We start from the raw sequence: 11,088 nt of genomic DNA, 5'->3' as shown, positions 1-11,088 counted from the left end.
GATTATACATGGTGAAGGCTTTGTGAGTTGACGAATATTTAATCAGAGGGATTGGGTTCCTCTTTTTAGAATATATTAATAAAGGATTAATTTTAATGCTGTTATATATATGCTGTTAGGATCCGCTGCAAACAAATGACATGCACTGTCTTTCGTTCCCCCCAGGCATTTATCAAAACCTCTACAGGTAAAAAGAAAAAAACAAATACCTAAATACATCTTCATAAGATCAGCAAAGTAGATTCCCCATTGTATTGGATATGGATCCAGTCTCTGTGACTGCAGACTTGCACATACTCACTGTGCTGTCAGGATTCTCCGATGCCGGTAGCGGGCAGTCATGTGACCGTAAGTATGTAATCTGCATTCTTCTGGCCACATTCCAACTAGACAAGTCCAGCCTCGCTCAATTCACTTGTATTGAGTGAGACCATGCACATCTAGTCGGCACGTGACCGTATGTATGCAAATCACATACTTGTGACTGCCCGCTCTTGGAGAATCGTGACATTGCGCGCTCACACAGTGTGCTGTGAGGATTCACAAGTTTGTAGTCACATAAAGTGTCTGTAGACTTGTACCCCAAGGCCGGACAACCCCTTTAATTATGATTTATAGATGAGAGGCTGCCAAGTGTCCAGTGATATTGGATTTATCTAGCCAGGGGCGTAACGACCACGGACGCAGAGATCGCCACTGCGATCGGGCCTGGCAGGGTCAGGGGTCCACGCGCCCACCCTGGAGAGAGGCAGCCGGCTACTCTCTGTGAGAGAGGAGCAGCACTGTAACAGCAGACCAAGCGGACGCTATGGGGCTTGTGAGTCAGGGGGGCCCATTGCAAGTGGGGTCACCGGGCCTCCCTCACCTGCAGACCCTCACCTATCATCATACACACCATTAATGAAGAATGGAGCCGAGCACTCCGCTCAATTCTTCATCATTCTTCCCCTGTGCCTGCGCTCGACGTCTCAGTGCAGCAGAGCGTAGTGACGTCACTTCTGTGTGTCTGCTGTGCTGAGACTGCAGAATGCGTGGGACACTGACTGGGACAGCGGGAGAACGAGGAAAGGTGAGCACTTGTTTATTTATTTTTTTTCAATCGGTGAGCACACGGTGGCCAGAGGCCTATGGGGCTGCATTCAACTGTATGGGGGCTGCATAATATAATATGAACTATAGGGCTGCATTATACAATATGGCCTATGTGGCTTTATAATGCAGTATGGACTATGGGGCTGCATTATATTATATGGAGGACTAATGGGTTACCTTATACATGGACTATGGAGGTGCATTATAATATATGGAGGACTATGGGTTGCAATATAATATATGGAGAACTATGGAGTTAATTATACATGGAGGACTATGGGATGTGCATTATAATAATTGTAGGGCTATGAGGACAACCTTATACATGGAGGACTATGGGGAATGCATTATAATACATGGAGGACTATGGGGGTACATTCTAATATATGAAGGGTTATGTGGGACCCATTATATTATATGGAAGACTATGTGGGGGGCTATTATAGTATTTGGAGAGCTTTATACAAGGAGGGACAAATATACAAGGATGGGAAAGTTTTGTGCTGAGAGAAAGAGGATATTTCCCTCAGTACCCAGCTTTCCCATGCTCTGCTATACATCTTCCCTCAAAACCCAGCTGTCACATGCTCTGATATCATGGGAAAGCTGGGTGCTGAGGAAAAGATGTATATTAGAGCATGGCAAAGCTGTGAGCTGATGGAAAGATGGATAACAGAGCATGGGGAAGCTGGGTGCTGAGGACAAGAAGGATATCAGAACATAGGAAAGCTGGGTGCTGATAGAGGGGTTTCAGATCATGGGAAACCTGGGTGCTGAGGGAAAGAGCCAAGTGTCAGCACCGAGTGTCGGTGTACGTGGGGGGGGGGCAGGTCCAAACTTTGCACAGGAGCCCATCAAACTCTAGTTATGCCATTGTATCTAGCTAATCCACAATTTCTCCTTAACACATCTCTCTTTCAAGGTTCTACCGCAGCATTTCAACTGGCTTGAGGTCTTGAATTTGATTTGCCATCATAACATGACTTTTTTTTTTTTAGCCATTCTCATGTAGATATGCCGGTCTGTTTGGGATTGAATTGTTTTGTCACGGGCCGAGACATATTAACCTGTATGAGAGGGGAGCCAGCACGATCTGAAAGTGGCATGCATCATATAAAAAGTGCAAATTCACAGATTTATTCCAACTGTACTGTAATATAAATGAGATTTTTAGTAAATAATTGATCAATTCTTTGAGCCACCCCTGCCAACGTCACGGCAAATCTCAATAGGGGGGGTCCTACTCTATATTCTGTATTTCATGTGCCATGCGGCCTCCTAGAAAAATTTAAAAGCAGAACCATAATGGAGCACACATACCTGTAACCTGTATATATAACCGCTTCTATGTTGCAAAAGAGGCAATTGTGGATAGAGGCCAGCCCAGGTCCCAGCATGTGGAGCAAGCTCTACACATACCAGGACTATATCAGAACTGACCCTCCCAGTGCCAGACAGCAACCATTGATAAAGGCGGACCAGATCCAAGTATGGTGCTTAATCAGCAATGCCTGTGGAAAGGGTGAGGCAACTGAATGTGTACAGCTACCAACAGGAGGAATATATTGCAAACCAAGATCAGGCGTGCATAGCATGGTGGTGACCAGCCACCAGACATTTGTAGCATAACTACAACCAAACAGAGAGAGAGGGGAGCCAGCACGATCTGAAAATGGCATGCATCATATAAAAAGTGCAAATTCACAGATTTATTCCAACTGTACTGTAATATAAATGAGATTTTTAGCAAATAATTGATCAATTCTTTGAGCCACCACTGCCAACGTCACGGCAAATCTCAATAGGGGGGGGTCCTACTCTATATTCTGTATTTCATGTGCCATGCGGCCTCCTAGATAAAGTTAAAAGCAGAACCATAATGGAGCACACATACCTGTAACCTGTATATATAACCGCTTCCATGTTGCAAAAGAGGCAATTGTGGATAGAGGCCAGCCCAGGTCCCAGCATGTGGAGCAAGCTCTACACATACCAGGGCTATATCAGAACTGACCCTACCAGTGCCAGACAGCAACCATTGATAAAGGCGGACCAGATCCAAGTATGGTGCTTAATTAGCAATGCCTGTGGAAAGGGTGAGGCAACTGAATGTGTACAGCTACCAACAGGAGGAATATATTGCAAACCAAGATCAGGCGTGCATAGCATGGTGGTGACCAGCCACCAGACATTTGTAGCATAACTACAACCAAACAGAGAGAGAGGGGAGCCAGCACGATCTGAAAATGGCATGCATCATATAAAAAGTGCAAATTCACAGATTTATTCCAACTGTACTGTAATATAAATGAGATTTTTAGCAAATAATTGATCAATTCTTTGAGCCACCCCTGCCAATGTCACGGCAAATCTCAATAGGGGGGTCCTACTCTATATTCTGTATTTCATGTGCCATGCGGCCTCCTAGATAAAGTTAAAAGCAGAACCATAATGGAGCACATATACCTGTAACCTGTATATATAACCGCTTCTATGTTGCAAAAGAGGCAATTGTGGCAATTATAGTACAGTTGGAATAAATCTGTGAATTTTCACTTTTTATATGATGCATGCCAATTTCAGATCGTGCTGGCTCCTTTTTCTCTGTTATGACTCAATTGCCTTTTTTGCAACCTGGAAGCGGCTATATACAGGTTACAGGTATGTGTGCTCCATTATGGTTCTGCTTTTAACTTTATCTAGGAGGCCGCATGGCACATGAAATACGTAATATAGGTTAGGACCCCCCTATTGAGATTTGCCGTGACGTTGGCAGGGGTGGCTCAAAGAATTGATCAATTATTTGCTAAAAATCTCTTTTTTTTTCTATAGTACAGTTGGAATAAATCTGTGAATTTTCACTTTTTATATGATGCATGCCAATTTCAGATCGTGCTGGCTCCTTTTTCTCTGTTATGACTGTAGTTATGCTACAATTTCTGGTGACTGACCATCACCATACCATGCACGCCTGATTTTGGTTTGCAATGTATTCCTCCTGTTGGTAGCTGTTCACATTCAGTTACCTCACCCCTTTCCACAGGCAATGCTAATTAAGCACCATTCTTGGATCTTGTCCGCCTTTATCAATGGTTGGTGTCTGGCACTGGGAGGGTCAGTTCTGATATAGTCCTGGTATGTGTAGAGCTTGCTCCACATGCTGGGACCTGGGCTGGTCTATCCACAATTGCCTTTTTTGCAACATGGAAGCGGCTATATACAGGTTACAGGTATGTGTGCTCCATTATGGTTCTGCTTTTAACTTTATCTAGGAGGCCGCATGGCACATGAAATACGTAATATAGGTTAGGACCCCCCTATTGAGATTTGCCGTGACGTTGGCAGGGGTGGCTCAAAGAATTGATCAATTATTTGCTAAAAATCTCATTTTTTTTATAGTACAGTTGGAATAAATCTGTGAATTTTCACTTTTTATACGATGCATGCCAATTTCAGATCGTGCTGGCTCCTTTTTCTATATTAACCTGTATGTAGAGATTTCAATGTCTACTGTGTTTTATAACTTGTGGGGTCACCGTTGTGGTCAGCTCTCTGGGTTTTCATTATGATACAAATGTAATAAAAGGCTGCTGTGGCCATTTCACGCAAGTCACAACCGGTCACGTGTCTCATATATAAATATTAGGCATTATAAGGGGGTTAGAATTGGTTAAGGAATAATTAAACTACTGGATCCCTCTTAGCTTGTCAAGTAGACATAAGGGAAATGTTATTTATTAACTGTTTTTGTGATATAACTATCTAGTTTAAGAGAATAAAAAAATAAAATATGAAAATTGCTAAATTTCAATATTTTTTATAAATTAACTCAAATCATATTGAATGATATTTACCACTATCATGAAGTACAACGGGCCACAAAAATCTCAGAATTACTGGGATATGGTGAAATGTTCCAGAGTTACTACCACATAAAGTGACACTAGTCAGAATTGGAAAATGAGACTCTGTCATTAACATACAAAGGGGCTCAGGCCTTAAGGGGTTAAATATTCAGGGTGTACAGTACAGACCAAAAGATTAGACACATCTTCTCATCTCTAGAACAACTGTTAAGAGGAGACTTTGTGCAGCAGGCCTTCATGGTAAAATAGCTGCTAGGAAACCCCTGCTAAGGACAGGCAACAAGCAGAAGAGACTTGTTTGGGCTAAAGAACACAAGGAATGGACCTGGCCTCCACAGTCACCAGACCTGAACTCAATCAAGATGGTTTGGGGTGAGCTGGACCACAGAGTGAAGGCAAAAGGGCCAACAAGTGCTAAGCATCTCTGGGAACTCCTTCAAGACTGTTGGAAAACCATTTCCGGTGACCACCATTTGAAGCTCATCAAGAGAATGCCAAGAATGTGCAAAGCAGTAATCAAAGCAAAAGGTGGCTACTTTGAAGAACCTAGAATATAAGACATATTTTCAGTTGTTTCCCACTTTTTTAAGTATTTCATTCCACATGTTTTCTTTCAAAATTTTGATGTCTTCAATGTGAATCTACAATTTTTAAAGTCATGAAAATAAAGAAAACTCTTTGAATGAGGAGGTGTGTCCAAACGTTTGGTCTGTACTGTATATCAGCAAAGCTTTGGTTAAGGATCCTCCAAATTTGATTATCTATCCTTATTTATCCATCTCATATCTATACCTATGAATTTATCTATTATCTATCTCTCGCTCGCACTCTCTCTCTCCTGCTGACATCACAGTAAAATCTATGTCACAAGTGGTGTGATGTCATCATGGCGTTCTATTTCCCAGTGTTCCGGCCACAGAGAGCTCATTGCTTCACAGACTCCCAAGAGTGACGCAACCCCTTAGATTTTCGTGATAAACGTAGCGAAAATTTATTTCATATTTCAATATGGATAAAGAGAAAAGAAGAGCCCAAAGAGATCGGGTTCTGAGAGAGAGGAGAGGAATAAATGAAGAGCAGGTAATGTTGTTCGCTTTAGGGCGAAATGACGTTATAATACCGGACATGGACACTGACGCCTTAAAAATGGCGTCCAAAAGACAAAATCTGGAAAAAATAGGAAAGACCAGAAGACATGAGCTCTTTACAAAGAGAAGGAAACTGGAGACCCCCGTCCAGACTTACTCTGCAGACTCCGCTGAGCTTCAGAGGGCCATACTCATCTCCTTGAAAAAGCTTGGAGAACTGGTACCTGAAATAAGGAGACGGAACAAGGATGCCCTCCTTAATAAGCGGAGAAACATCAGCGCAGAGATAGACCTGGAGGAAGATCTCCAAGAAAGACATGTCACATCCAGTTATGGAAGTGAAGACGACACCCTGAAACTACAGAGAGCGGCAGCCCAGAAAAGAATCAAGAACAACAGAGACTGGGTTGTCCAATGTAGGAGACGTCTCATCAATCCCCAGCATATGATAAATGGGAATGGTGCAGTATGGAGGCTGCAGTCATCAGCCAAAACCATCTCCATCCCAGAGTATCTATTTCAGCGGAGTGATTCTCCCCAACCAACGATAAATGGGAATGGTGCAGTATGGAGGCCGCAGTCATCAGTCAAGACCATCTCCATCCCGGAGTATCTATTCCAGCGGAGTGATTCTCCCCAACCAATGATAAATGGGAATGGTGCAGTATGGAGGCCGCAGTCATCAGTCAAGACCATCTCCATCCCAGAGTATCTATTCCAGTGGAGTGTTTCTCCACCAGACGGATCACTGGATAAGGATGAACCAGGTAAGATAGAAACAGCTCAGAATAAGAAGACTGGGGGGAGACGGATTGTAGTAATATTATGTACAGACCTCAATTATCAATGCTGTTTAATGGAAAAACTGCCCTTATTGCCCCTAGCAACCAATCACATTTCATGTTCTATAGAATGTTCAGGAATGGAATCTGTGAGTCGTTGCTATGGGCAACAGGGACATTTTTGCTAATAGACAGTTTAGATAAATATTGGACACTTCTTGCTCATTTACATAATCATGTTTAACATAGTAATATATGCTCCGACGTTAGATTTATTAACCCCTTCTTGACCTGGTAGTTGTTTTTTTTCTTCTCTTTAAAAAAAACAAAACATATTTTTTTAATTTGTCTGCCAATATAGCTGTATGAGGATTTGTTGTTTTTAGTTGGTGAAGCTGCAGTTATTTTTTGTCACTGAATGTTCTGGAAAATGGGTCAAAAAATGGCAAGTGTGGTACAACTGTGGGAAAAAGAAGTGATTCCACCATTGTGTTTTTTTACTGTATTCATTGAGTGGTAAAAATGACCTCAGAAAATGATTCTCCGCCCGTTACATTTATTGTATTAGGGAACATGCAGAGAGTTTTTATTTATAGAATTGGTGATGAAAGTAAATGTTGGAATTACAGAAATAATTTGTCTGTTTTTAAATTCTGAGACTTGTAACTTTCTTTTGATGGCTCGGTGGAGCTGTGTGAGGGATTATTTATTGTATGTCAGGTTGTAGCTTTTATTGATACCTTGCTTTGGTAGACAGGACATTGGGATATATTTTCAAAGCAGTTTTTAGATGTATACGGCTCCCCAACAAAATGCAATTCCAAAGTTGCAATTTTTCCTTCTCATTTCACTGCTTACTGTTTGGGTAACATAAGCAATTGACCCTTGTAATCGTGTCATGAGGAGGCTAATAGGAGCTGGTGCAGGCAAATCTGCAATTGCTTCACTGTCAGCATTGAAACGGATAAACTGCAGTAATCAGAGTGTTCTCCGGTCGCTGCAGTTATAGGCAGACGGCAGCTCAGTATTACAGCCGGCATCTCCCTGGTATGGTGCATCCTCAGGTCCTGAGCCCACTACATGCAGTTGCCGCACAACATGATAAGCATTTTCCATTATGTGTTCTCAAAGAGGTTAATAACTTTTGTATCATCTCAGCAGATAGAAGCCTTATGACACCTTCTGATGTAGCAGACATGCCAGCACACGACCTTGGTGATGCCAGATCCCGAATTGTACCCCTAAGAGAAATGGTCAACTCGAAAAATCCTATTGATCTTTCTAGTCTTAAAATCCAGAAAGATCTTGCAGAGGGAGACTTCGGAAAAGTAAGTGTGAATTATCCTCCTCTGTGTTTCCTAATGTGTTCTGCACCAGATACACAGGAGGAATATACATATTCATTATAGGATATTCACGTGTAATGATAACCAGGATAATCCAGTGATCCATTACACAGATCCATATAATAGATTGCAGAGTTTGGTCTGATCTGTTGTGTTTTTCCTTTAGGTCATCTTGCCATCAGATCCAGTCAGTGAAGAACCGATGGATGTTGATATACCAGTTGTCTGTTCCCGGAGAAAAGTGGTCTACACAGACAAACTTTTAGACAATGACCGTCTCACATTCCACACAAAGCTTGGACAGGGAGGGTTCGGAAAAGTAAGTGTGAATTCCTGCTCTTCCATACTCCTCAATGTATCCTGACCAGATACACAGGAGGGTACACATATTCATTACAGGACGTTCATATGTGATGATAATTGGGATAATGTAGTGATCCATTACACAGATCCCCATTACAGATGACAGTCTGGTCTGATCTTTTGTGATTTTCTTTCAGGTCCTTTTGGCATCACATGTGGACAGTGAAGAACTGCTGGCAATAAAGATCATCAAGAAGAGCCGTTGTTATAAGGACATGATATCCACAGAGTTAGATGTCCTGACAATGGCCGCCGGGTGCCGCTACCTAATGCCTATGCGAGAGTTTCTGGAAACACCTATCGAATATGTAATCGCCATGGACTATATGGCCGGGGGAGACCTGTATGGCTGTATGGAATATTCGATGATGTTTAATACAAAAACAATAAGGTAAATTAATGTTTTATATTAAATCCTAATATTCCACTGCCCGTACATTGTAGCCCTAGAGCAACAGACAATGACAGCAGGAGAAAATAATTACATAATACGAACCCGTGTGTGATCTCCTCATGTTCTCTGTATAATTGTGTATGTAACCACTGATCCATCTTCTACTTTCTTCTCCACAGACTCTTTGCGGCAGAGATGGTATGCGGAATACAGTTCCTCCATGAACGTGGCATCATACATCGGTAATCAGTTCATCTTCATACATCTGTCACCTCTGATTCTTTGTTGTCTCCTTATATATCTATTGTACAATGATTTATTCATGAATTATCCTCACAATCAGTGTCTGTTTCTTCTCCCTACAGTGACCTGAAGCCACATAACATCCTCCTCCAAGACACCGGACACATAAAGATCTCCGACTTTGGCTTAGCAGCCATGAATGTCCGTGAGGATGATGTACTGAAAGAGTTTGTAGGTACACAGGGTTACATGGCACCCGAGGTAAGGAACATCCCGGTACGGTTGATACCCACAGTAAGACTGATTAATAGTCTGATCCCTATGTATCCTGCTCATATCTAACCACAGACCGTCCCTCTTACCCTCTGTGTGTAAATCCCCTCCCCAGTATATTCAGCTAATCTCATGTCTCCTCTTCCCACAGCTAATGGACCGCGCTGGATACAACCATCTGGTGGACTCTTTTTCCTTTGGTGTCATCCTATATATGATGACTGTAGGTGAAGAGCCTTTCTGGAGCGATGCTACAATGGACGACTATCACTATTCTCTGCAAGAGGACATCCCATATTTTCCACCTGGGATCTGCTCTAACGCCATTAATATCATCCAAAGGGTGAGTAGGATCAGAAGGAGAACGATGATGTGGATTATAAGGAGAGATAGAAGATAAGATGTTGACAGTCCATAGAGATTGTGTAATATCCTATCAGTAAGACAACATCATTTAATTAATAATGATCTCTCTCATTTTCCAGCTTCTTTGCAAAACTCCATACGGCAGATTGGCCATAAAATCATCCATCAGAGCTCACCCGTTCTTCCACTCCATCAACTGGAGCGACGTGGAGTCCGGCAGAGCCGAGCCACCATTCCCATATTTCTATGTAAGTATAATAGATAGGGACATCCAAAGTGTTATCACTGCCCAGTAACACACAGACCCACTATACACCTTAATGCTATATTCCCCCCAGTATACAGTATATATGCGGAGCTGATTCTCTAAAATGTACATTTCTCTTCTTACAGGACATTTAGGCTGATAGAAATCAGCCCCATTCCAATAACATCATGGAATGAAACTTTACATCAATACGATGAGACAACTAAACTGGACTTTCCTATTTACCGAACTACGACAAACCCACCGCGCTTCCACCACATAACATCCATGTAGATTTGAGCACCAGACATCCAGGGATTTACTCCGATCGCCATATTTGGGGTCAGGAAGGAATTTTTTTTCCCTTTGAAACGAGGATAATCCAACAACAAGTCCTCAGGGTTTTTCGCCTTCCTCTGGATCAACATAACAAGTAGGCTGAGATTGAAGGAATTCTTTCAGCCATACTTGCTATGTTACCATCTGGTTGACTCATCTACAATGTGGTGGTAAAGAGAAGACTACCGGATATGGACAAATGAAGGCAGCGGCTGCTCCTTCACAAACCTAATATGGACAAATGAAGACAGCGGCTGCTCCTTCACTTACTGAATATAGACAAAAAGAAGGTAGCGGCTGCTCCTTCTCCTACTTGGCCTCGTACAGACAGAAGGTAGCGGCTGCTCCTTCTCCTACTTGGTCTTGTATGGACAGAAGGTAGCGGCTGCTCCTTCTCCTACTCGGCCTTGTGCAGACAGAAGGTAGCGGCTGCTCCTTCTCCTACCTGCACATGGTCAGACAGAAGGTAGCGGCTGCTCCTTCTCCTATTCGGCCTTGTGCAGACAGAAGGTAGCGGCTGCTCCTTCTCCTACCTGCACATGGTCAGACAGAAGGTAGCGGCTGCTCCTTCTCCTACTTGGCCTCGTACAGACAGAAGGTAGCGGCTGCTCCTTCTCTTACTTGGCCTCGTACAAACAGAAGGTAGCGGCTGCTCCTTCTCCTACTCGGCCTTGTGCAGACAGAAGGTA

At 42.7% G+C, this 11,088-nt stretch overlaps 1 protein-coding gene across 1 annotated transcript; it reads left to right on the top strand.

Annotated features, from left to right (window-relative positions):
- The first annotated feature begins 5,905 nt into the window (after window positions 1-5,905).
- On the top strand, window positions 5,906-10,849 carry LOC142255329 (calcium-independent protein kinase C-like). The gene is made up of 9 exons (XM_075326878.1): window positions 5,906-6,813; window positions 7,987-8,156; window positions 8,341-8,493; window positions 8,675-8,928; window positions 9,111-9,173; window positions 9,297-9,435; window positions 9,599-9,790; window positions 9,933-10,061; window positions 10,207-10,849. Exons 1-9 carry the CDS (start codon window positions 5,967-5,969, stop codon window positions 10,213-10,215), a joined length of 1,956 nt encoding a protein of 651 aa, XP_075182993.1. The 5' UTR covers window positions 5,906-5,966; the 3' UTR covers window positions 10,216-10,849.
- Window positions 10,850-11,088: the final 239 nt, after the last annotated feature.

Source organism: Anomaloglossus baeobatrachus, chromosome 10 (genome assembly GCF_048569485.1).
Source record: "Anomaloglossus baeobatrachus isolate aAnoBae1 chromosome 10, aAnoBae1.hap1, whole genome shotgun sequence".
NCBI lineage: Eukaryota > Metazoa > Chordata > Amphibia > Anura > Aromobatidae > Anomaloglossus > Anomaloglossus baeobatrachus.
Note: the sequence above shows the minus strand (reverse complement) of the source record. Positions and strands in the feature narration are given on the sequence as shown.

Excerpts from the sequence above, each read along its gene's own strand:
- LOC142255329 (XM_075326878.1), top strand. The coding sequence starts at position 5,967 with ATGGATAAAGAGAAAAGAAGAGCCCAAAGAGATCGGGTTCTGAGAGAG. Across the intron at positions 8,929-9,110 it reads TTTAATACAAAAACAATAAG|ACTCTTTGCGGCAGAGATGG; the intron begins GTAAATTAATGT and ends TCTTCTCCACAG. Across the intron at positions 9,436-9,598 it reads AGGGTTACATGGCACCCGAG|CTAATGGACCGCGCTGGATA; the intron begins GTAAGGAACATC and ends CTCTTCCCACAG.